The 23,536-nt window shown below is 38.3% G+C and overlaps 2 protein-coding genes across 2 annotated transcripts; one reads left to right on the top strand and one right to left on the bottom strand.

The window, feature by feature from the left end:
* Positions 1-252: 252 nt before the first annotated feature.
* Positions 253-20,101, top strand: LOC140164612 (cytochrome P450 1A1-like). Its single transcript, XM_072187939.1, is given in 10 exon segments — positions 253-921; positions 7,948-8,121; positions 11,605-11,698; positions 12,096-12,263; positions 15,359-15,567; positions 17,354-17,479; positions 18,025-18,092; positions 18,094-18,265; positions 18,750-18,848; positions 19,318-20,101. Coding segments are annotated over 10 exon segments (1,536 nt in total). The 5' UTR covers positions 253-758; the 3' UTR covers positions 19,581-20,101.
* A 268-nt stretch (positions 20,102-20,369) lies between these two features.
* On the bottom strand, positions 20,370-22,847 carry LOC140163962 (uncharacterized). Its single transcript, XM_072187256.1, has one exon. The coding sequence runs from the start codon at positions 22,399-22,401 to the stop codon at positions 21,481-21,483; it is 921 nt and encodes a 306-aa protein (XP_072043357.1). The 5' UTR covers positions 22,402-22,847; the 3' UTR covers positions 20,370-21,480.
* Between the last annotated feature and the right edge of the window lie 689 nt (positions 22,848-23,536).

Here is a 23,536-nt window from a genome sequence, read left to right on the forward strand (position 1 = left end):
GGTGCAAATTTCTTAAAGTTGGTCAAAATTCCAAAAAATAAAAAAACATCTCCTAGATATTTTTATCTCGTTTTTAAAAATTAATAAAAAAAAATATTTGGCCCAAGAATGTTTTTTGTTACGTTTAACGAAAAAAAAAGTGGGATTTTTGGGCCAAAAAAAATGAGCATTTTGGCTCAAATTTGACATCACAGATGTATTGCCATTCTAAATATTATACTTTTATATACTTTAGACCCCGCTTTAGACTAACAATTTAGCCGTTATGAGGCCCGAAAGTTGCCATAATTCCTGGGTTAAGACCAACCTTAAGTAAAATAATGGGTGTACCAAGACAAAATTGGAACACCAACGTTTGCCTGCTTGTGACTCTAAACATCCTCCTTCAATGAACCAAAAGGTAACAAAACACATGAGATATAGCAAACAATTCTCTGTTTAAAATGTTTTTCCAAGCGGAACTATTTGAGACCACATTGATCAAAATCGGAACATTTTGATATTTTTACCAAAGTGGACAATAGTGGAGACCAAAATTTAACATCATTTGACCTTTAAGCATATAACTCAAGAACTGTACCTCGGACTATACTTTTTCTGAATCCTAATAATGAGACGAATATAATCAAATGTTTTTAAATCCATATTCGCCCAATTTTGCGAAATTATAAACTACACCTTTGTATTGAACCAAGTATTGACGTTGTTGCACTGTTGCCATTTCTACCATCAGCTACCATAGATTAATCCCCATCACCATGTTGCTCAATTTTGTGACCATTTCTACATTGGGCGGTGGAATTTACTCCATTACCGTGGTATTGCTTACCATTCTCGCATCACTTATTTATTGGAGTATTCGGAGACCAAGCGGGATGCCACCCGGACCTACGGGACTGCCTATTGTTGGAAATATGTTCAGTAAGTCGATCCTTGAGAATAGCCTATAATAGTCCTGGCCCTGTCCTACAGACCCGTATACAATTTTTCAGGGAGAAAGTTTGAATGTTGATTCGAGTAGGGTATGCATAGGTCTTTCAAATTCTACTAGGTGGAAAATTCCAAACCCGGGCAAACTCTGTATATGGCCGTTTTTCAAAATGGCCGCCAAAATGTACTTATGAACCAGGTATAATGACAATAACTCCGAAACTATTTGACCTAGAGGGGTGATTGAGGTGTCTATCCCCACTAAATCAAGGCTGTCTGATTGAATGAAGGGGGTTTCATGGTTGTCCGAGGTCTAGGACACCTGAAATCCAAGATAGCCGCCTGTAGCCACCATAATCATCATATTCGCCAGATGAAATGACAATAATTCGGAATCTGCTTGACCTACAAGGGTCATTAAGGTGTATATCCCCACTAAATCAAGGCTTTCTGATTGAATAAAGGGGTTTCATGGTTGTCCGAGGTCTAGGACACCTGAAATTCAAGATGGCCGCCCATAGCAACCAGATAATCATCATATTAGCCAGATGAAATGACAATAATTCGGAATCTGCTTGACCTACAAGGGCCATTTAGGTCTCTATCCCTATGAAATCAAGACTGTCTAATTGAATGAAGAGGGTGTCATGGTTGTCTGATGTCTAGGACCCCGGGTCTAGGACAACCACAATCTAAGATGGCCGCCCATAGCAACCATATAAATATTCACATTAACCAGGTGAGATGACAATATCTCAATAATTATTTGATCCAGAAGAGCAATTAAGGCGTGTAACTTCGCTAAATCAAGGCTGTTTGATTAAATGATGTGATATCATGGTTGTCTGAAGTCGAAGTCACACCAAACCAGATGGCAGCCATAGCAACCACTATTAACCAAGTAAAATGTCATCAATTAGAACCTCTGTAACATAGAGGCTGGATTAATGCCGCCAAAATACGTTTTTTTTTCACTAAAAATGGGTTAGAGTGTCATTGAAACAGCATTATAAGCATTAAATATTCAAAAAAAAAAAAAAAAAATGGCTTTGAGGGTTATAGCAGAAACATTTCTCCCTAAATTATGTTGCTAATATGTTTTTAATCCAAAATGGCGCCGATTATGAGGTCCAAAATGGCCTTCAAAATACATTTTTTTCACTCAAAAAATGGGTTAGAGTGGCAATAAAACAGCATTTAACATTAAATATTCAAACTTATCAATGGTAAATGGCTTTGAGGGTTACAGCAAAAACATTTCTCCCCAAATTGTGTTGTTAACATGTTTCAAATCCAAAATGGTGCCGATAAAGAGGAAAAAAATGTCCACCAAAATACTTTTTTCACTCAAAAATGGGTTAGAGTGGCATTAAAACAGCATTATAAACATTAAATATTCAAAATAATCAATGAAAAATGGCTTTGAGGGTTATAGAAGAAACATGTCTCCCCAAATTATGTTGCTAATATGTTTTAAATCCAAAAGGGCGCCGATTATGAGGTCCAAAATGGCCTCCAAAATACATTTTTTCACTCAACAAATGGGTTAGAGTGGCATTAAAACAGCATTTAACACATTAAATATTCAAACTTATCAATGGTAAATGGCATTGAGGGCTACAGATAGACATTTGTAACCAAATTGTGTCATTCACAGGTGTCAAATTCAAAATGGCGCCCAAAGTGAAGCCCAAAATAGCGGCCAAATACATTTTTCTCAGCTTTTAATGCTGTTTTAATGTCGCCTTTAGTATGAAAAAAATACTTTAACGGTCATTTTGGTTTTCATTTTTGGCACCATTTTGGATTTAAAACATGTTAACAACCTATTGTTTGGTACAAAATGTTTCTGTTGTAATCCCTAAAACGGTTTACCATTGATTATTTTGAATATTTTAATGCTGTTTTAATACTACTTATGGCTGCTTAAAATGTATTTTTGCGGCCATTTTGGACCTCATAATGGACACCATTTTGGATTTGAAACATGTTAACAACACAATTTGGGGGAAAATGTTTCTGCTGTAACCCTCTAAAGCCATTTACCATTGATAAGTTTTAATATTTAATGTGTTAAATGCTGTTTTAATGCCATTCTAACCCATTTTTCGAGTGAAAAAATGTATTTTGGAGGCCATTTTGGACCTCATAATATCAAAAATATAATTTTGGATTTAAAACATATAAGCAACATAATTTGGGGAGACATGTTTCTTCTATAACCCTCAAAGCCATTTTTCATTGATTATTTTGAATATTTAATGTTTATAATGTTGTTTTAATGCCACTCTAACCCATTTTTAAGTGAAAAAAGTATTTTGGTGGACATTTTTGACCTCATAATCGGCATTATTTTGGATTTGAAACATGTTAACAACACAATTGGGGAGAAATGTTTCTGCTGTAACCTTCAAAGCCATTTACCATTGATAAGTTTGAATATTTAATGTGTTAAATGCTGTTTTAATGCCACTCTAACCCATTTTTTGAGTGAAAAAATGTATTTTGAAGGCCATTTTGGACCTCATAATCGGCGCCATTTTGGATTAAAAACATATTAGCAAAAACATATTAGCAACATCATTTAGGGAGAAACGTTTCTGCTATAACCCTCAAAGCCATTTTTCATCGATTATTTTGAATATTTATTGCTTATAATGCTGTTTCAATGACACTCTAACCCATTTTTTTAGTGAAAAAACATATTTTGGCGGCATTAATCCAGCCTCTATGTTACAGAGGTTCTAATTGATGACATTTTACTTGGTTAATAGTGGTTGCTATGGCTGCCATCTGGTTTGGTGTGACTTCGACTTCAGACAACCATGATATCACATCATTTAATCAAACAGCCTTGATTTAGCGATATTGTCATCTCACCTGGTTAATATGAATATTTATATGGTTGCTATGGGCGGCCATCTTAGATTGTGGGTGTCCTAGACCCGGGGGTCCTAGACATCAGACAACCATGGCACCCTCTTCATTCAATTAGACAGTCTTGATTTCATAGGGATAGAGACCTAAATGGCCCTTGCAGGTCAACCAGATTCCGAATTATTATCATTTCATCTGGCTAATATTAAATATGATGATTATCTGGTTGCTATGGGCGGCCATCTTGAATTCCAGGTGTCCTAGACCTCGGATAACCATGAAACCCCCTTTATTCAATCAGAAAGCCTTGATTTAGTGGGGATAGACACCTTAATGACCCTTGTAGGTCAAGCAGATTCCGAATTATTGTCATTTCATCTGGCGAATATGATGATTATGGTTGCTACGGGCGGCCATCTTGGATTTCAGGTGTCCTAGACCTCGGACAACCATGAAACCCCTTCATTCAATCAGACAGCCTTGATTTAGTGGGGATAGACACCTCAATCACCCCTCTAGGTCAAATAGTTTCAGAGTTATTGTCATTATACCTGGTTCATAAGTACATTTTGGCGGCCATTTTGAAAAACGGCCATATACAGAGTTTGCCCGGGTTTGGAATTTTCCACCTAGTAGAATTTGAAAGACCTATGCATACCCTACTCGAATCAACATTCAAACTTTCTCCCTGAAAAATTGTATACGGGTCTGTAGGACAGGGCCAGGACTATAAATGATGTTGTTTAAAATTGTTCAAAATATTAATCAACTTAGGAAATACAAAATGTTTTTACAGAAAACATTTAAATATTTTATATAACGGGTATAAACATTTTAATAGCATACAGAAAACATGATGCAAAACATTCTAACACTATGTGTTGACAAAATAGTTAACCAAAATGCAAAAACATTAACCAAAACATAATCTGCAATAATATTTTGATAACATTTTTAAAATCTTGTTTTAATGTTGTTTTTCATATTAAACGTTTTAAAATGTTTCCTGACCTTTAGGCCTATAGCCCGATATTTAGGCCTAAATGTTATTAAAACGTTAATAAAACCATGATAACGGTTTAAAAACATTTTTGTGTTTGTTTGGTAATAATCCAAGCTATCACTCAGAAACAAGATCAGTCATAACCCAAGTTAAAAGCTAAATTTCCTGAGTAGAATTTAACAAGCTCTGTAGGTCACCAGCCTATTGAGCATATTTTTTTTATCTATAACATTCGGTCGAAGCCAGGCAAAGCTGCTCAGAGACTACTAAATTAAAGGGATGCCAACTGAATATGGCGGGACAGGGATATGGGAAGAGATCCAACTTAAGAAGCAGGAAGAAAACCGGTGCACCGAGAGAAAAACCTGCGAGAACGAGCATGGATCGGCAACCAAACTTACCATGCTTACGTGTCATACTGCAGTTACTGTCCGTTTTCCTATACACAATACACAGTGCTCTCACCATTGACGCGTGACCCCTACAAATGATGTATGTTGGGAGAATGGACACTTGCCTAGTTAACATCACTGTGTGAAAAATAACCAGCCAATATTTTATTTATTCTCCAAAACTTCTAGCAAATATATTTCTCTAACATGACCTAAAATTACAGCTAGGTTAGATGTTCAGAAATGGTCGTACTTTTGTAAAATATGAGTGAGGGCAAGGCATAGCTAGCCAACTCCCCGTGTTATTTGAATGGAGTTTTGACCGAAAATATTGGTATCGGACCGCTCACTTCTGAAGGATGCCACAAAAAAACCGGTAAAAGCTACATTTAAATTATTCTAAATAGGTTCTAGAAAATAAAGTTTTGTAACATGTCCTAAATTTTTAGCTAATTTAGGTGTTTGGAGAGGGTCGTACTTTTGTGTTTTAGGAAGGACATGTAAACGACAGATAACACCAAAAATATGAAGAAATTATTTCTAAACCGTGTTAAGTCAAAAATCATTATGTTGCTCATTTTCAAGAATGCTGGTTTACAAAAAGCACGACATTGTCTGATTTCGTGAACAAAGCCACACATAACATTGTTTCCTTTCGTTTCCTTTATAATCGGTTACCCAACTGAAGCTATGAATACCAGCTTTATTGCGATATCGCACATGAAAACAGTCACTTGTGCACAACCAGAGAAGATCCGATTTAATCAGTTGAGCTGTTTCAATGAGTGTTATCTTGGTTTAATAGCTTTTAATGGGGTTAAGTCCTGCAAAGGTCGAGATGAATTCTACTGTAGACATGACTGCATCATGTGGCAACACGGGGAGTTTAACCCGGGCCGCAGTGTTGAGAACCCGGGTGAGAAGCGAGTAAACTAAAAAAAGCTAGAAGACCATTACACTAACCCGTTCTCTTAAAATGTATCAATGGAGAACGTGTAAAGCACGTTTTCATATGCAGAAGAACATGCAAATAAACATACTCAAGATATTGAATCGGAACCCTTAGTGACCCCTGAGTAAAATAGACCCGAGCAGGACGTGACTACAAAAGAAAATGTCTATCTTAAAAAGCATGTAAGCTACATTGATACCGATGCCACCAATAGACCAATAAGATTTGCCCCTTCATTTTGCATACCACTTTGTCCAATTTCTACCTTAGTCAAATGACACTTTTTCTTAGATTCTGATTTCTTTCTTTCTTCTACCAATCGTATAATGAGCCATCGTAGTCATATGCGTTTGTCAATTTTGACGACATTTGGTTATTATGACCATTGGGGGGTGCCACAAATGTCATGTGAAAATGTCTGGCGCAAATGTCATGTCAAGGTCATTATAGCCAAAAACGTGTTTTTCGCTTAAAATGCTACTCATTCCCCATATTACATAGCACCGTGGCATCACTTGCACACACGCATCGTCTATAGCCAGTCTCTAAAGGTTGTACACAGAATTGGGGTCAACGGTCATTTATGGGTCATTTCATAATAGCATGTAATCTTAAATCGGCCATCGTAGCCATATGCTATTTGCCATGTTGACCATAGTTGAGCACTCTGAGCACTAGGACCATTGGGTGGTGCCACAAATGCCACGTGATCATTTGCGGTCAAAGTTCTTCCACTTACGGACAATGACCAAAAACGTAATTTTCACTCAAATTGACTAGGGGGCCCTATGACCCCCCCCCCCCCATGATAGATTTGCACACAAATATGTCATCCATACAGCAAAGATATATAGTCCTTACAAGCCCATTGTGGTTCAATGAGCCATGTATAATAATAATTGGGCTGATCATTCCTCATAACGTGTCCTTGTAAGGCTTTGTAAAGATAGGTTTACAATCTTTACAGAGTCTTCCAAGGGCATCTGTGTATTTACCTAGCTGAGCTAGGTCCTGTTTTTCTATCCGATTCCCGGGGGGGGGGTCACTTCCATTGTGGCCTGTACACCATCCGCGATAATGAAAACGCGTAAAAATTGTAGTTTTTCGTGGGTAGGAGGCACGATACGCGCGTACCGTGTTTAGGGTGTCAAAAACATGAAATGAAATTTAGGGTATGAAATTTGATACAAGGAATAAAATTCCTGTTAAGGGTAGCCAAGTTTTATCATTTTAGCCAAGGGTTAAATCCTTGTTTAGGGTGCTTTTCAAAAGTTGATTATCGCGGATGGTGTACAGGCCACAATGGGAGTGACCCCCCCGGGTCCGATTCTTCTTCTTTCTTTCTTTACCAAATACTTTCAAAATGCTGCTGCTCCCGTAAATTACATAGAAGGCCTACAATGTCGTCACCACCATGAACCATAGGCTGGTGGTACAAATGTCGCATGAACAACTCTAGGTCAAAGGTCATAAAAAGATCAACATCACAGGGCTCTGTGAGCACAATGTCTAGTTTTTTCTCATTTCTTCACAGAATGCAAAAAAAATGGCAAAAAAAATGAAATGGGTGTAGTACCCCCTTAATATGTACAACAACATCCCAAATTTAGGTTTAAAAAGATCCATTCAAAGTTTTCCTGCTGGTCAGTTGGTACTGTTTTAGTTTGCTTTCTTGCTTATCTGCCTTTTGAATATTTTGACAGACTGATACTCACATGTCACATGCTCAGGATACGTAGTCTCTACGTATCACAATACAATTTAAATTAGGAAAACCATTACTTTTTATCCAGGTTTCATGGACCACCCTCACATTAAATTCAAGGAAATGACGAAGAAGTATGGCAATATATTTGCCGTGAAAATGGGTCAGCGATGGATGGTAGTTCTCAATCAAATAGATGTGGTGAGAGATGCAATGCTCAAAAAACCAGTTGAGTTTGCAGGACGACCTGACTTATATTCAAGTAAGGGATGTGCTTGGTTTGTTTTTTTGTTTTTTTGGTGTGGTTTTTTTTTTGGGGGGGAGGGTGTTTGAGTAGACTTGCTTCAAGTCCTTTGGCGTCCATAGTTAGTGAATGTAAAATTCATGGAAGCTTTGCCAAAACATTATGTTTCAAAATTTTAAAAGTTTTAAAAGTTTAGTTATTCTTTCAAAATAGATATTTACCATCATAACTTTGTGAAAATCTATTTGACATTTGAATTGTTAGGCCAGATAGTGGACTTTCTGATCTTACTTTATCCCAGGCATACTGTGTATTGCAGGGGTAGTGTTTGAACAAAATGCCCACCATGCCCACAAGGCACACTTTCTGATTATACATGGGTCTAATGAAGAGTATGAATAGAGAAAAATTCATACTATTTATTTGACCCATGTATAATCAGTGGTAGATGTATCATATACTGGACTCTCTCAAATTTTTAGTCAGGTCAGATTTTTTGTGTAGGCATATGAGCCTTGGATTAGAAAGTGTATCTATTAAAGAAATTAATTTACCCAAATATGGTTCAGTTTTAAAATTGGGCTTTTTTCCAAGTGTAAGGAAACTTTTTGGCGCATTATATCATGCTGATCACTCGCACCTGTAAGATTAACAGCTTTGAAAAGGGTGGTATTGTATCCAATCTATGACTGCAGACATACACAGGTGAAGAGTGCAACCTTCTTGTAGTGCAGGGCGATATATAAAAGAATTGGTTTACCTATTGCTATGGTAGTTAATCCTGTTACATCAACTTCTACGGCGAATTACATATGAGGATATTTGCTTAAAAAGTTACAGTTACCTTTTTCAGAGTCTTGGTTAGCAGCGTCGTAGCTTTCGACACCATCACGGCGTCTTCATTCAGCGTAGTGTTTACAATCCTCCGGTCACATGACCACCCGATGGGTGGTCAAGTGTCATCAGATTATTGTAGATGGCGGGCAGGTCGTATCCGGCGTCCCTGTTGAGTGTAGGTTTTAGTGTCTTTATCTCTATGGCTTCCCTGTTCCAGAAACGATCCTCCCTGCCGATGACTTCCACATCGTCCATGCTGATGTCGTGTTTGTAATCAGCTTTGTGGTCATCGACTGCTGTTCGGGGGTGGTGGTTCTAGTATGTTCTTTGAACCGGGTGCCAAGATTTCTACTTGTCTCGCCAACATAAGTGTTCTCACATTCGGGGCAGCTAATTCTGTAAATTACACCACCTTTGTTGGTATTTGGGGTCTTCTCCTTCGGGTGTACTAAAAGGATCTGATGGTATTGACCGGTTTGTGGTAGCATTGACCCCGTGGTCACGGGAAATGTAGGATAACTTCTCAGAAAGTCCTTTGATGTATGACAAGGGGACATTGATTTTTCGCTCGTACTGTCCAGCTGTTTCCTTGCGATCTTTCTTTTTCTTTGGTTTGGGGGTTTTGAACATCCAGGACTTATAGCCGTTTGCCATGAGTGCAGTTTTAACGTGGCTCGTTTCCTGTTGTTTGTCCTCGTATGTGGTGACCAACCTGTCCACTTTATTCATCAGCGTTCTGACCACTGACTTTTTATGCTCCAGATGGTAGTTCGAGTCAAAGTTCAAATATTGGTCGGTATGCGTGTGCTGCCGTCATCCTCAACGTGGATACAAGTGTCTAGGAAGGGGAGTTTACCCTCTTGTTCGGGTTCGTTGGTGAATTTGATGTTCTTGTCGAGACTATTGATGTGCGTTGTAAAACCATCAATGTCATATTCATGGATAAGGACGAATGTGTCATCGACATAACGAAACCATTTCGACGGGGGGCGAGGGGCCGTAGCAAGAGCCTTGGTCTCGGAACGCTCCAGGTACAGATTGGCTACAATGGGGGAGACTGGGGAACCCATCGCCGCACCATGGGCTTGTTTGTAGTATTGTCGTTTGTATACGAAGTAAGTGGTATTGGGGCAAAAAGTGAGGAATTCCAGGATATGGTTGATTTTGAGAGGAGTGCGATCCTTTAGCGTGGCGTCCTTCTCCAGCTTATCCTTGACTGCTTCAATCGCGTCCGGTACGGGTATACTTGTGAACAGGGCAGAGACATCATAAGATATCAGCTTTTGTCCAGGTGGTACTTCTAACTTCTTAATTTTGTGCACGAACTCACCACTGTTGTGAATGTGGTGTTCAGTATTGCCGACTAAGGGACTGAGAATTTCTGCAAGGACTTTGGCTGCGTTGTATGTCAAGCTACCGATGCTAGACACTATTGGTCGAAGTGGAGCATCTGGTTTATGGATTTTAGGAGTGCTGTACACTTTAGGTACTTCCTCGGTTGTTGGATAGATTTTGTGTTTGATGTCTTGAAGAAAGGGGTCTTTGTGTTGCCATTCACGTATATTGCCAATCAATTCGCGTTTGTATGCTGGCGTGGGATCTTTGGCTAGCTTTTGGTAGGTGTTTTGATCATTGAGCAAAGACTCCATCTTATCTTCATAGTCATTGGTATTGAGAACTACTGTCGCTCGACCTTTGTCGGTGGATTGTAAACACTACGCTGAATGAAGACGCCGTGATGGTGTCGGAAGCTACGTCGCTGCTAACCAAGGCTCTGAAAAAGGTAACTTTTTAAGCAAATGTCAAGAATGACAGAGTCCAATATCAGTATCCATGCTGTTATGAGGATATTATTAGTGGCTAGACATGGGATTGGCTGCAACTTATCCCACAATGCAAACTGATTAAGGTGACCTTCATGTGCAGATGGTGTTTAACTTTTGCACAATTATGCAAATCGCCACTGTGTGATGGGATATCATTAGGATTTAGATTCCTTGCAGTATATGGTAGGTATACATGGTATATTCAGATATTGTGTAAAAACTTTCCAAACAAGTTTGCCTGATCAACTGGATAGGCCTTTAAACGACGGCTCTTGTTAGGCCTATAATAGCTATTGTGGCTGGACGCGGCGAATGAGCCGTAAACTCAGCAAACTTCATTTCGAGCTACAGGTGAAAATATATGCAAATCTCGTATTTTGGCGAAGTTGAGATTTTTGCAGATTTGAAATGTTTAAGCTTTCTTCTAAACACATACAAAGTTTTATTTTAAAGAAATAAGTGGAAATATGAAATAATCCACATTTTCTGAGGCCCATCTGATGAATGGTCATTTTGCTTCCATAACTTTGAACGCGTTTTTCTCGGTTTCGCGTTTTGATTCATGACAACCTATAACAAGCCATAACTTCGCTTCTGATTGTCATATGAAGTTCATTGAGGTGTCATTTTAATCCCTGAAACATGCTCTTTGCAAATATGTAAAAACGTAAAAATACCCAGAGAGGGACTTTACGGCTTATTCGAGGTGTCCAGGCACATTATATTCTCGCCAAAACCAAAACATGTCGTATCACAACAATATATCACTATGATACTTTTAAAACACTTCGAAAATATGACACGAACGATAACACGAATATTGATGTTTATTATTCAGGTGGCTTAATCACAGAAAATTTCCAGGACATTGCATTTACCACCTACAGTGCCAGATGGAAACTCCACAGAAAATTGAGTCATTCCGCAATAAGGTATCAAAGATATTCAAGAAGGGACTAAGGCCCGGAACAAAGGGTTTCATAGGCGTAGATCCCGGGGGGATGGGGGGTCATCTTGTTAGTAAAAACAAAGCACCGAATCACAGTGGAGAACTGAACATCGCTTCGGAAACGAAATCGTTTGGCACAATGAAAAGATCATGCATAAAGGTTGAACTATAGCCTACTGGCTTTTAATCTCCGAGAATTTTAACACAACACATCATATTAAAATTACCGGTCAAACTCTCTGTTCGTCATCTTCAAGTGTTAACTTTTTATCTAAAATTTATCCTTATGACCATCATTAAGTTATCATCATCATCTAGTTGATGGTTTTGCAGCAAAATAGTTAAGTCTTCTCACAATACAAATCAATACTTTGTTATAGAAATTTTGCGACAGGGAAGAAGTTGGAAAACATCGTTCACGAAGTCACAGGACGCATAGGTCATGTAGGTAATCGAATAGATGAGCAGCATGGGAAGCCCATCGACCCGAAAGAAGTGGTATGCCTTGGTATCTACAATATCTTGGGGACGCTTTGTTTTGCACACAAGTAAGTGAAAAAGAAACGTAAACATGTAAATCAAAAAATCCTTTAAAAAAGTTTGGAAAGTTTTTTCAAGAATCTATATCTCAGATTGAAAATTATATACTTAGTTCTCAGGGTTGATAGGAGGACAAATTTTAATCTTTACCCAGAGCATGCAGCGCACATAAACGTTGAAAAAAACCAGTGCATCTGGCCGGATTCGAACCGGCGACCGTCGTATTACTAGCATGAAGCTCTGCAGATTTAGCCTCAGAGGCATACTGGAGAAGGGCGAAGATTTTAAAATATAGGTATTAGGTTCGAATGGTGTTTGTCGCATTCCTAGCGTAAGGCATCGGAACTGCATTTATTTTTTCAGACTATTTGTGATATGCTCATATCTGCATATCAATGGACAGCTAATTTATTCCCCTTTACAATATTATGACACCTTACTTGAAACAATATCCTTTTTTCATGGCTGAGTACACGTCTTGTGAATGAAGTTGGGTCTCAAGCAGAATGTGCCAAATTGACCATTATAGTGTGCTCGAACAACACTAGTAGCTACTAGTGCACTAACCTCAATAGCGGGTGAAAAAAAAACATACGCAGCCACAACAGCGTGGCAACTCCTCCTCTCCTCATGCTGCTCACCAGCCTGATACATGTTGCCCATGTTCATATGTTGCTGTGGAATGGCATTCCATTCTTCAACCATGATTCGTCGCAGGTCATTCAATTTGGTTGCATTGGCTACTCTGGCACGCACAGCACGACTAAGCTGGTCCCACAAGTGTTCAATCGGGTTAAGCTGAGATGGGCTGATATGGCAAGCCATTCCATTCTCTCATCTTGGAGGATTGTATTGTGTCGCAAACTGCGAAGATATGTGTTTGCAGCTTGCTGCATAGAATAATGGTTAATTTGGCACATTATGTTTGAGACCCCACTACATTCACAAGACGCCGTGTACTCATTCGTGAAAAAGGTGATTGTTTCAAACGTGGTGTCATTATAAGGGGGGAATAAATGAGCTGTCCACTGATATGTACACTGTACCCGTAAAGCCCGCGCGACAAAAATGAGGTAAAGATAATTATTCATATTTACACTGAAATTGGTTTTTGTGTGTAAAGTAATTTATGAGAACCAGTCAAATAACAATCAGTGCACAGACAAAGCATCATATTTTACTAGTAAACAAGGTTGCTATGTGCGGCACGCACCTTAGAATAAAGTAGGGCCAGGGGTTCCAAGTGAAGAGTCGGATACGTAAGCTTACGTACGTGCCGTGAAGACCAAAATGCCTTTAGAATATAAATATAGGATTGAACGCCGTGTCGGGCACGAGTCCTTGAACATGGCTTAAGTCATGCAAAAACAGCTAAATCCAGCGATACACGGGTCTTAAAGGAAGATGACCTGATATATTTGTTTGATAAAATTCTTTAAAACTTATGTATACTAGTAACATAAAATGTGGTCCCTTTCGAACATTCATGCAAAAAGAACACGTAAATATTCCTTGTAAATGCTCAAATTCCTTATGGAAATGCTGACATTTATACAACTTGATACTGGTAGTCTACAGTCATGATAACCATCATGATCATGTAATAAATTGATATCAAATGAGAGATCCTATTTTTGAAATTAGGAGTTAGTTCCAAATCGGTGTATTACCGAAGACATCAAACAACTGTAGTCTCAAACGTGGTATACCAGAGTCAAGACTAATTCGACAATTTTTTGATGATTTCTCCTGAAATATATCGATTTGGAATGCCAAATTTCAATATGTTAATAAGAAAAATATGAGCTTAAATTTCACCCGATACCAAAATCTGCATTTTGATGTGATAAAATGGGGGATGAGGCTGTCAATCAAGTTACCCACCTTTAATAATTGTTTGAGTGCCACTCTCCACTTACTGATGCCCATCCCGGCCGCGAACTATTTTACCGTAGTTAACATTTGAATAGGGAGCCCGTTTAAGCAACTGTATACGTGGTGTCCCGCCTATTAGGGTTAGGGTTAGGGTTAGGGTTAGGTTTAGGGTTAGGGTTAGGGTTAGTGTTAGGGTTCAATATTGATCGGAGATAGGGCCTATATACGTATTAACTAGTAATATAGTATATCGTGTATATACGCTTTATTCCGTAATCAACAAGTATGATAGAAAGACGGCTTTCTGGCAGAACTACTCGTAGCATAGTGGTATAGCGTCTGACTATGGATCGCTAGGTTGTTGGTTCGAACCCCGGTCAATCTTTGGTAGAATTTTAAATATAATATCGTTCGTTTCTTTTTGTTAAGTAAGAAGAAATACTTAGTAATAATGGCATGTGGAATCTAGCCTCATAATACATGTAATACTATACATTATGTATTATAAGTTTCTCCTATTCAAATGTTAACTACGGAAAAAAAATTCGCATCCCGGCCACGTAATTTCTTTCTACAACCATAATGGGCCGCAATGCGATAACACATAGTACATACATGTAATTATAGGCCTATGAGGCTAGATATAACACGAGTTTATTACCATTATTATTTCCTCTTAAAAGAAATCGATAGAACTAAAATTCTACAACGGTTTACCTGGGGTTCGAACCCATAATCTATGTACCCATAAATGCCTACACGACTGTGCTATGATTCGTTGTGCCAGAAAGGTGTTTGTTTATGATACTTATTGATTACGGAATAAAGTGCATACACACAATATACTAGTATTACTAGTATATTAGTACTAATAAATACGAATATAATCCTAACCCTAACCCTAACCCTAACCCTAATCCCTAACCCTAACACTAACCCTAAGCCTAAACCCTAACCCTAACCCCTAAACCATAACCATGACCATAACCCTAACCATAACCCTAACACTAACCCTAACCCTTACCCTAACCCTAACCCTAACCATAAGACCCTAACCCTAAGACCTTAACCCTGACAATAATGAACCTTGCCTCGGACTATGCGGTTAGTGATATATTGCGGCCCATTATGGTTGCAGAAAGAAATTAAGCATCCCGGCCAGTCAATCAATGAAAGTAACTCACGTTGTAAGAATAATTTAAGGACTCAATTATAATCATAATTTCAGGTACGAATTCGATGATCCAAAGCTTACATCGTTCATTCGCATTAGCCGTGAAACCTTCGAGGCACTCGGAGTGGGCATGTTGGCTGATTTTATTCCCGTATTGAGATTTATTCCATCACATGCTGTCACGAAGCTCAAGCAAATTAATGACGAGTTTCTAGGTTTCTTGTATGCTGAACTAAAACGTCACCGCGAATCTTTTGATTCAGGTAGGCTTTTCTATGGTCATAGTTAACCTAGGTTATACAATCCAATAATATTGATAATGATTGATGTAAAAGTTTATCCCTAAGTGAGCTAGGTGGGCCTGTCGGCTATTAATAAACAAAATAACACAAATATTATGTAATAAACTGAGCTCAAAAAGAAACTTATAATTTAAGGAAATATCTTAAAATCCTGTCCGTCAAAATGAACCAAAATTACACACATGTTTTCTTCAATACTCTACTCTAAACACATGTCAGTAACCAATCAGTTATCCAACTGACACAACAGCAAAATGCACTGACATGGAACAGCTTCCTGGACCACATTCACAGTCCAATAATTGGCACCCAGCAAAAGAAATCTGTGAGAATAAGTACAAGATCCTTGCACATGTGAGTTCCCAAAGAGTAAGTGGAATAGTATGGAACAAGACCTGTTTCTTGAAGAAAGTGTGTGAAAGGAAAAAAGCGTTTTATCATCTATGCCAGGATCTTGTATGCATACTTGCAGATTTTTTGTGCTGGGTGCCAAATGTTGGGCTGTGAAAGTGGTCCAGGAAGCTGTTCCGTGTCAGTGCTTTTTGCTGTTGTGTCAGTTGAACAACTGCTTGGTTACTGACATGTGTTTTGAGTAGAGTATTGAAGAAAACATGTGTGTACTGAAGTAATCCTGGGTGTAATTTTGGTTCATTTTGATTGACAGGATTTTAAGATGTGATTGTGATTCACATGTTGTGAAAAATTATAAGTTTCTTTTTGAGCTTAGTTTATATTATTAGATTGCAGGATCGATGAGAGACGATCGGTCAAATTTGCTTCTCAACAGTTCTGGACAGATGCCTGTCCTAATTTGTCAACATTCAAAATAAACTAATTTCTTGTTACTTTAGCTATCGTGATTTTATCAATTTGAAATATGTCAACTATAATAATGGCTCTTTTTAGAGCCACCAAATCTTCAATAAATCCTTGGCAACCTACTTTAATAATAATAATAATAAAATGGCATTTATCCACACTTTCTGGATACTCAGATCCCTCAAAGCGCACCACGGGTCGATATGCTGCCAAGCCCCAAAGGGCAGCACAAGTTGACCCCAATGCTGAGTGCAACAGACAACAGGCCCGGGCTAATTCCCTGCTCTTTACGAAAAGGCCTGCAACTTTTACATGTCCAGATATTGCTCTTCTGGTACATGAGTCCTGGGTGTTATCTGCTGACATGGAAAATAAGATCAACACTTTTGGTACATCATGTTACAGGATAATGCTGAACATCAAGCGCACTGACCATTTTAGTAATGAAATGATCTGTACCATCACCAACACTATAAAAATTAATATATATGTGCCTCTTATCAACTCTGTCAAATCACGACAATTACGATTCCTGGGACATATCCTAAGGATGCAGGAAGATGAACCATGCAGAAGGTATGCTCTCTACATCCCCCCCCCCTTATATGGTAAAAGAAGACCCCTGGAATGCAAAGAACATCCTACTTGTCTTAATGTGCATAAACTTTTGGGAGACTTTGACCAATTTTAACTGCCAGATGTCATTACCACTTTGGCTTCAAATCGTAGTACATGGAGAATTTTGTAGTCGCCTGCTTCGCAGCCGAATGAAATGAATAGGGGGCAATCTACTAATTGTACCAGTGTAGCCCATAGTGACATTTTGTACTCGTGGGGCAGCTTAATACTGAGGAAGTCAAGATATTATGAAAGTTCAACCTGTATGTTCTATTTTACACGGTGATATTGTGTATTTCTGTTTTTGTAGATAATATTCGTGACATATTTGATTCCTTGCTTCGGGCTCAGAAAGAAGCAAAAGATGAAGGAAGCGATCTCGTGGACTCTCTTACTGATACACATCTGACACAAACCATATATAATCTTTTCGGAGGTATGCCTATAGTTCCTAATTATGCCACCCTAATAGTTCATACCAAGTGTTCGTGCTAACATAAATATTAGGTTTACAATATGATAGTAGCTGATAGTTGTCATTAAATTACGATTGTAACACATCGATTAATATATTGCAACACATAATTTGCATGCAATGGATTGGTTCAATTTTTTGATTTTGCTTTGTTATGGTGTTTGTATTTGAAACTCACTCTGTAGATCCATTCAAAATGCTAAGAAGCACGCTTCATCTTGTGGATTTACTAATCTAGCCGGGGAATTAACTAGTCGGACATAAAAGCGCATGAACCCCTCCTTAAAATATATAGTTCTCGTGGAACCTAAAATGTGAAACAGGCAGTACGGCCTAAGTAATCGAACAACGAATAGTCCCAAACTTCATATATTTTGTAAATGTAATTATACGTGTATTGAAGACCCCGTGAAATTGACCTTGAAACTTTCCTGGCATTGCATTATTTACACCTAATTTACATACAATTATAATTGGGTGTCTATTTTGTCCCTTTCTATTTAAAGCTGGAACAGACACAACAATCATTACTCTCCACTGGACACTTGCTATTATGGCAGAATATCCCGACATACAAAAAGAAGGTGGCCATAGAAATCGAAGAGGTCATAGGTCATAATAGACTGCCCTCTTTGGAGGATAGAGGGCGCCTACCATATACAGAAGCAACTATGATGGAAGTTTTACGCTTTAGTTCTATAGTTCCACTGGGTCTGCCACACTCAACAACCTGTGAAGTTATGTTAGGTAACAAAGCGTAGTCATGGTAGTAGGCCTAGTAGACTTACGAAACTCGGCATTAATACACCAAACATATGTGACCGTACACCACGAATGAGCCGTAAATGTCCTCAATTGTATTCTGAGTTACAGTGTAAAATGGGCATGAAGGTCATATTCATAGGCATTTCAATTTGGTGCTACGTGTATCTTATTAAATGAGGTACACGTAGCACCAAATTGAGGTACCTATGAATACGACCTTCATGCCCATTTTACACTGTAACTCAGAATACAATTGAGGACATTTACGGCTCATTCGTGGTGTACGGTCACATATTATTATTATGCCAGATGATGCGCTAAAAACTCAATAACTAATGAGAGCCGGCGCTCGATGCCGTAGATTAAATCAATTAATATTTTAAACAAACTGAGTATTCAACTTTCTCTTACTTTTATAAACACTATATCAGCTTATATCCACCTAATATTTGAATTTTATTTCCAGATAACTTTCAAATTCCAAAAGACACGATGGTAGTAATCAATCATTTTGCACTACATTTTGATGAAGAGTTCTGGGATCAACCGAAATGCTTTAAATCAGGTAGGTGTTTTTGCTATAAGCATTCCTAGACCACGTTCTTGTTGAATAGTCTAATCGTGGGCTACCAGCTGTGTGTAATTACGTAAATAAGTGTAGAAAAACTCTATCACTGGCGCTATTCTACATTATGGTATGAAAATTCAGATACTTGGTACTTGCAGGGTTGTCTAGGACCGCGACACTCCGGCACTTGTTGGAAGACAGAGTACAGCAGACAGTACATGTACAATTGTGATTTCCGCATTTATAATTAAGATTACGTCATTGCCAGAGCTTGTTTTATTAATGATTGACAGCGGTGGGCGGACCGCGGACTTATACTCTTTGTTTTGTGAGCGGTACAAAAATGTGATCTACTGCCAGTTGATTTCCTTGAGTTATCAGATCGACAAAGACGTGACTCAAATTGTATTTTTGTAACATTTAAGTAAAAATAAACTACTTTTGGTTGATTTGTTTATTTTTACAGAACACTTCTTGGATGACAGCGGTTATGTACGTCAGCATCCCAATAGTTTCTTGCCATTCTCAGCAGGAAGGAGGTCATGTCTGGGAGAATCTCTGGCAAAAGCGGAGCTGTTCCTGATTTTTACATGGTTCCTGCAGAACTACGAAATCTCGAAAGTGCCTGGTGACAAAGACGAATCCTTGTTGGGACGCCTTAAGGCCGGGGCGAGTTTAGTTCGCGAGTTGGCTCCGTATGAAGTGATAATGAAGAGACGTGAATATTGATGTCCAATACAAAATATGTTCTAGACCACTGTCATTTGGGCCTGAAAATAGATTCTGAAACACAAAACTAAATAATAAGCTATTTTTGGCGAGCCTTTTGGAAATAATTATTGCACAGCCCCTTATGGCTTTAAACGGGAAATGTGTGATAACTATTTCCAACATATTGTGGTTTATTGTTGCATGTGCCCCTAGCTTTAGACCTGAACGTAACAGTAAATCTGATCATCAATTTTATAGATCAAATCATAAAAAAGGTTGCTTCTTATATATATCCCCAGCAAACACAAAAACGTTTTAAAAACGTTTTAAATAAGTTATATTTTGGCTTTTGGTTTAGGTAAATACGTTTTAATAGAATTAAAATGTCGGGTTATATAAAGGTCATGAAAACGTTTAAAAACGTTTTGTATGAAAACACACTACAACAATATTTTTAAAATGTTTTCAAAATTTTCTTGTAAACTTTTTTTGCAAACATTTTTTGCCAAACATTTTGTCAATACTTAAATAACATTATGTTAAAATATTTGAACCCAGCAAACACAGAAATATTCTTAAAATGTTTTTTTCAAAACATTTTAATAACATTTAAATGTCGGGTTATATAAAGGTCATGAAAACGTTTTTAAAACGATATTGCAAATATTTTGGGTAAAAGTTTTTCGCAAAATATTTTTTCAACCCCAAAATAACATTCTGTTTAGAATGTTTTGTATCTAGTTTTCACAAATGTTTTTAGAATGTTATTAAAACGTTTTTATACTCTTTATATAACCCAACATTTAAACGTTTTCTGTAAAACATTTTTGTTTGCTGTGCAGTAGATTATGAAAAAAAGTTTTTTAATGTTATGAAAACGTTTTATACCCTTAATATACCATTTATATAACCCGACATTTAATTTTTTTCTGACAACCTTTTATAACCTTTTGCGAATGATGTCGAAAACGTTTTGTGTTTGCTGGGTCCATAGCTAAATGATTATTGCCAATTAAATGAGAGTTGTAATGGACAATTCCAGCTGATATCCATACACGCCATGGAAGACATGAACTTAATTTCAGTGTGAATTTCAAATGGCTTTACCTGAATTGGTGACTCCATTTGAAATCTACAACCCCTGTGTGGCAGATTAAGGTAAAAAAAATGATGCCAATTCAGGGCATGTCTTCTGGAACTATTCCTTTTTTGCACGATTTAAGAAAAACGAGATACTTTCAGAATTGTTGTGTGCCTTTTGTTAGTTAAAGTAATAATAAGTGATTTGCATAAAGGATTGATTCCTATTAAATGTTCACTGCTCACATGCCCCCCTATTAATTTCGAGCCAAACAAATGAGCTACAACGAAGAAAATTGCTATTTCACTCCAGCGCCTACAATGCGTGTTTTAGCTCGTCGACCGTACGTGTATTATTATTGAGCGGGGCTTCACGCAGCTGGGACGTACTAATAAGACGTATGGTGTACACACAGTTTAAACGCCACTCATTCAATGCACAGTGGATTCAATGATAACACATGCACAAGACGTGTTAGCCATCACACGGTCGGTGAACTAGAGATCTCCGCATTCACTATAAAAACATTACAGAGTAATTAAATACTTCAGGCTTAGTGTTTCACGTGGTATTTTAGTACACCATCGGGCATTACAAACATGTAAAAAGTAGAAATTGGAGAAAACTTTCCTAAAATGAATTTACCTTCTATTCATTTATTTGACAGACCAGTATAGCGCGAAAGGAAGATGCATTGTTCTTCTTCTATTTTTTCTTCTTTTAAGATTTTTAGGGGGACCGCATAGGAAATATCGGGACGAACATTTCGCGTGAACGAGCTTTACCTTCTTTCCATCCCCAGCAGCAACAGGCTACAGCTACACCCAGGCCATGACTTTACTTCGCGCGTAAACGCTGCTCATATAACTTTTCATAATAAGGCATACATGAGTCTGCCAATTGCAAAACATCTTCAGGTAGTTCGTTTCGGTCTGGAAGTGGCATTGGTGGCCCGAAACAGGTACTGTCAAAACATTTTCTGAATACTTCCAGCAAACGTGGAACACAAAGAACTTCCTTCTGAATGATCCATCTGTTGAGTACTTCATCAGTTCCCGCAGGCCATTGCAGCAAGTTTTGACTGTATGATATCCCAGTTGATGTGCAGTAAGCAGATAGAATACCCTCAGGATCTTCTAGAAGATCATCAGCATCAATGACAACAGGTTCAGGATCATGATGAAGCTTCACATACATAAGAAGATCATAGAGTTCTTTAAAGAACTTCCCACTAGGTATTATCATCTCAGGTAGTTGTGTGAGTTCATTTTGCTTTCCGGCCCTCAAGTACATTCGTTTAAACGAGTCAAAAACCTTTAATGGATGGCGCATGAGAAATGTGTGGCGGAAACCATCTGGTATTCCATAATAGTGACCATCTATACCTTGGACCATATCTTTGACAAAGATTAGATCTTTTCCAGGTTGAGGCGCTTCAAGTTGCTGCTTGATCCAAGAGAATGAATGATTAGATGCTTCGTATATGTTGTCAGAAGATGAACACAAAGCTGATGGAAAATGTTTATGTTTCAGAGTCTGGTACTCTGCAATTAACGGTAATTCCGTTGACGGTTCATCTCTTCTTGTTTTCTCAATGATTGCTCTGATCGTGCCATCAGGAGCGCATCGGTTCGCGAAGATAAAAGGTTCGTGCCATGCTATAGATCTGTCTACGAATGTTATACACTTGAGAAATGCTGTGGAAACAGATCTAGGAGTGGACCACAATATGACGCGTGCAGGATTATGATCTGCCATCTATAAGTTCGCAGTATTTCCGGTCACAAAAATACAGCGAAAATATATGAATGCGGCTAAATTAAAATGTGCATCGGTGGCTGGTGGCAATCGGCGACACGTATAGCTCTGGAACGCTCTGGATTCTAAATCAGCTGCAATCGATTAACCATTATTGCACCATGCAGGTTCGGCTTCTGTATGAAGCTTTTTGATCGCGAACAGGATTCCGCATGTTTATGGAGTTTCAACAACTTGAACTTCAAAAACTCGACAAATTGGACGAAACCTTCCATGTACTATCACTGTTATTAGACCCACGTACCGAGGCGTACTATAGCAATCATCCAGTCAACTCATGTTCGGATCGTACGAAGAGTCGTATAAGCACATTGCGCTGAATAGTGTACTGTACCGCTGCCTGAAGTGGTTATGGAACGACGACAGCAAGGTATATAGAAAGAATATATCCGTGGCATCCAGTCAATAATTTAAAATTCCACAGATTAAAGACAATACGCATCCAGCGTTCCACAGGGGTTAGATCAAGACTCGGTCGCCCGCTTTCATAGCGTCTGAAATACTATATACTAGTAGTTGTCTTTCTAAATATGACTCAATATGACTAAGCTATTTGTGAAACCGACCTTTGCTATTCAACTTATCTATACAAAAGTGGCTGAGACAAAATTAATTATCTGCAGAGTTCACGGTGTCATTGAACTCTTCTATAAAGCAGGGAGGTCCGATTTTATGAAATTAAGAATGCTCAATTACGTTGACAACTTATAATGGACGTATAGACCCCGATAAAGCAGTCCAAACCCCAAATACGGAGCCTTAACCCTAAATGAGGAACATAAACCTAAGATAAGGCATCTAAACCCCACATAAGGTGCCTTAACTCTAGATAAGGGTCGTTAACCTCAGATAAGGGTCGTAAACCTCAGATAAGGCATCTAACCCCAAGATGCATTTATTCAGCTCAAGAGAGACATGGACAAAACTTGTTGGATATCACTCCCAGGAGGATACTTATCATGGCTATAGCAATGACAGCAATTTTGGCCTGTACGGGGGCCCAGACAGTAGCCCCAAAGGGGCCCGCCCATATGGTGTTATTCAGCTGAAGAGAGACAAGGACGAATCTTTTTCA

The sequence above is a fragment of the Amphiura filiformis genome, chromosome 11, assembly GCF_039555335.1.
Source record: "Amphiura filiformis chromosome 11, Afil_fr2py, whole genome shotgun sequence".
NCBI classification, from domain to species: domain Eukaryota; kingdom Metazoa; phylum Echinodermata; class Ophiuroidea; order Amphilepidida; family Amphiuridae; genus Amphiura; species Amphiura filiformis.

Bases quoted from the DNA above. Each gene is read 5' to 3' on its own strand.
- LOC140163962 (XM_072187256.1), bottom strand. From the start codon at position 22,401: ATGGCAGATCATAATCCTGCACGCGTCATATTGTGGTCCACTCCTAGA.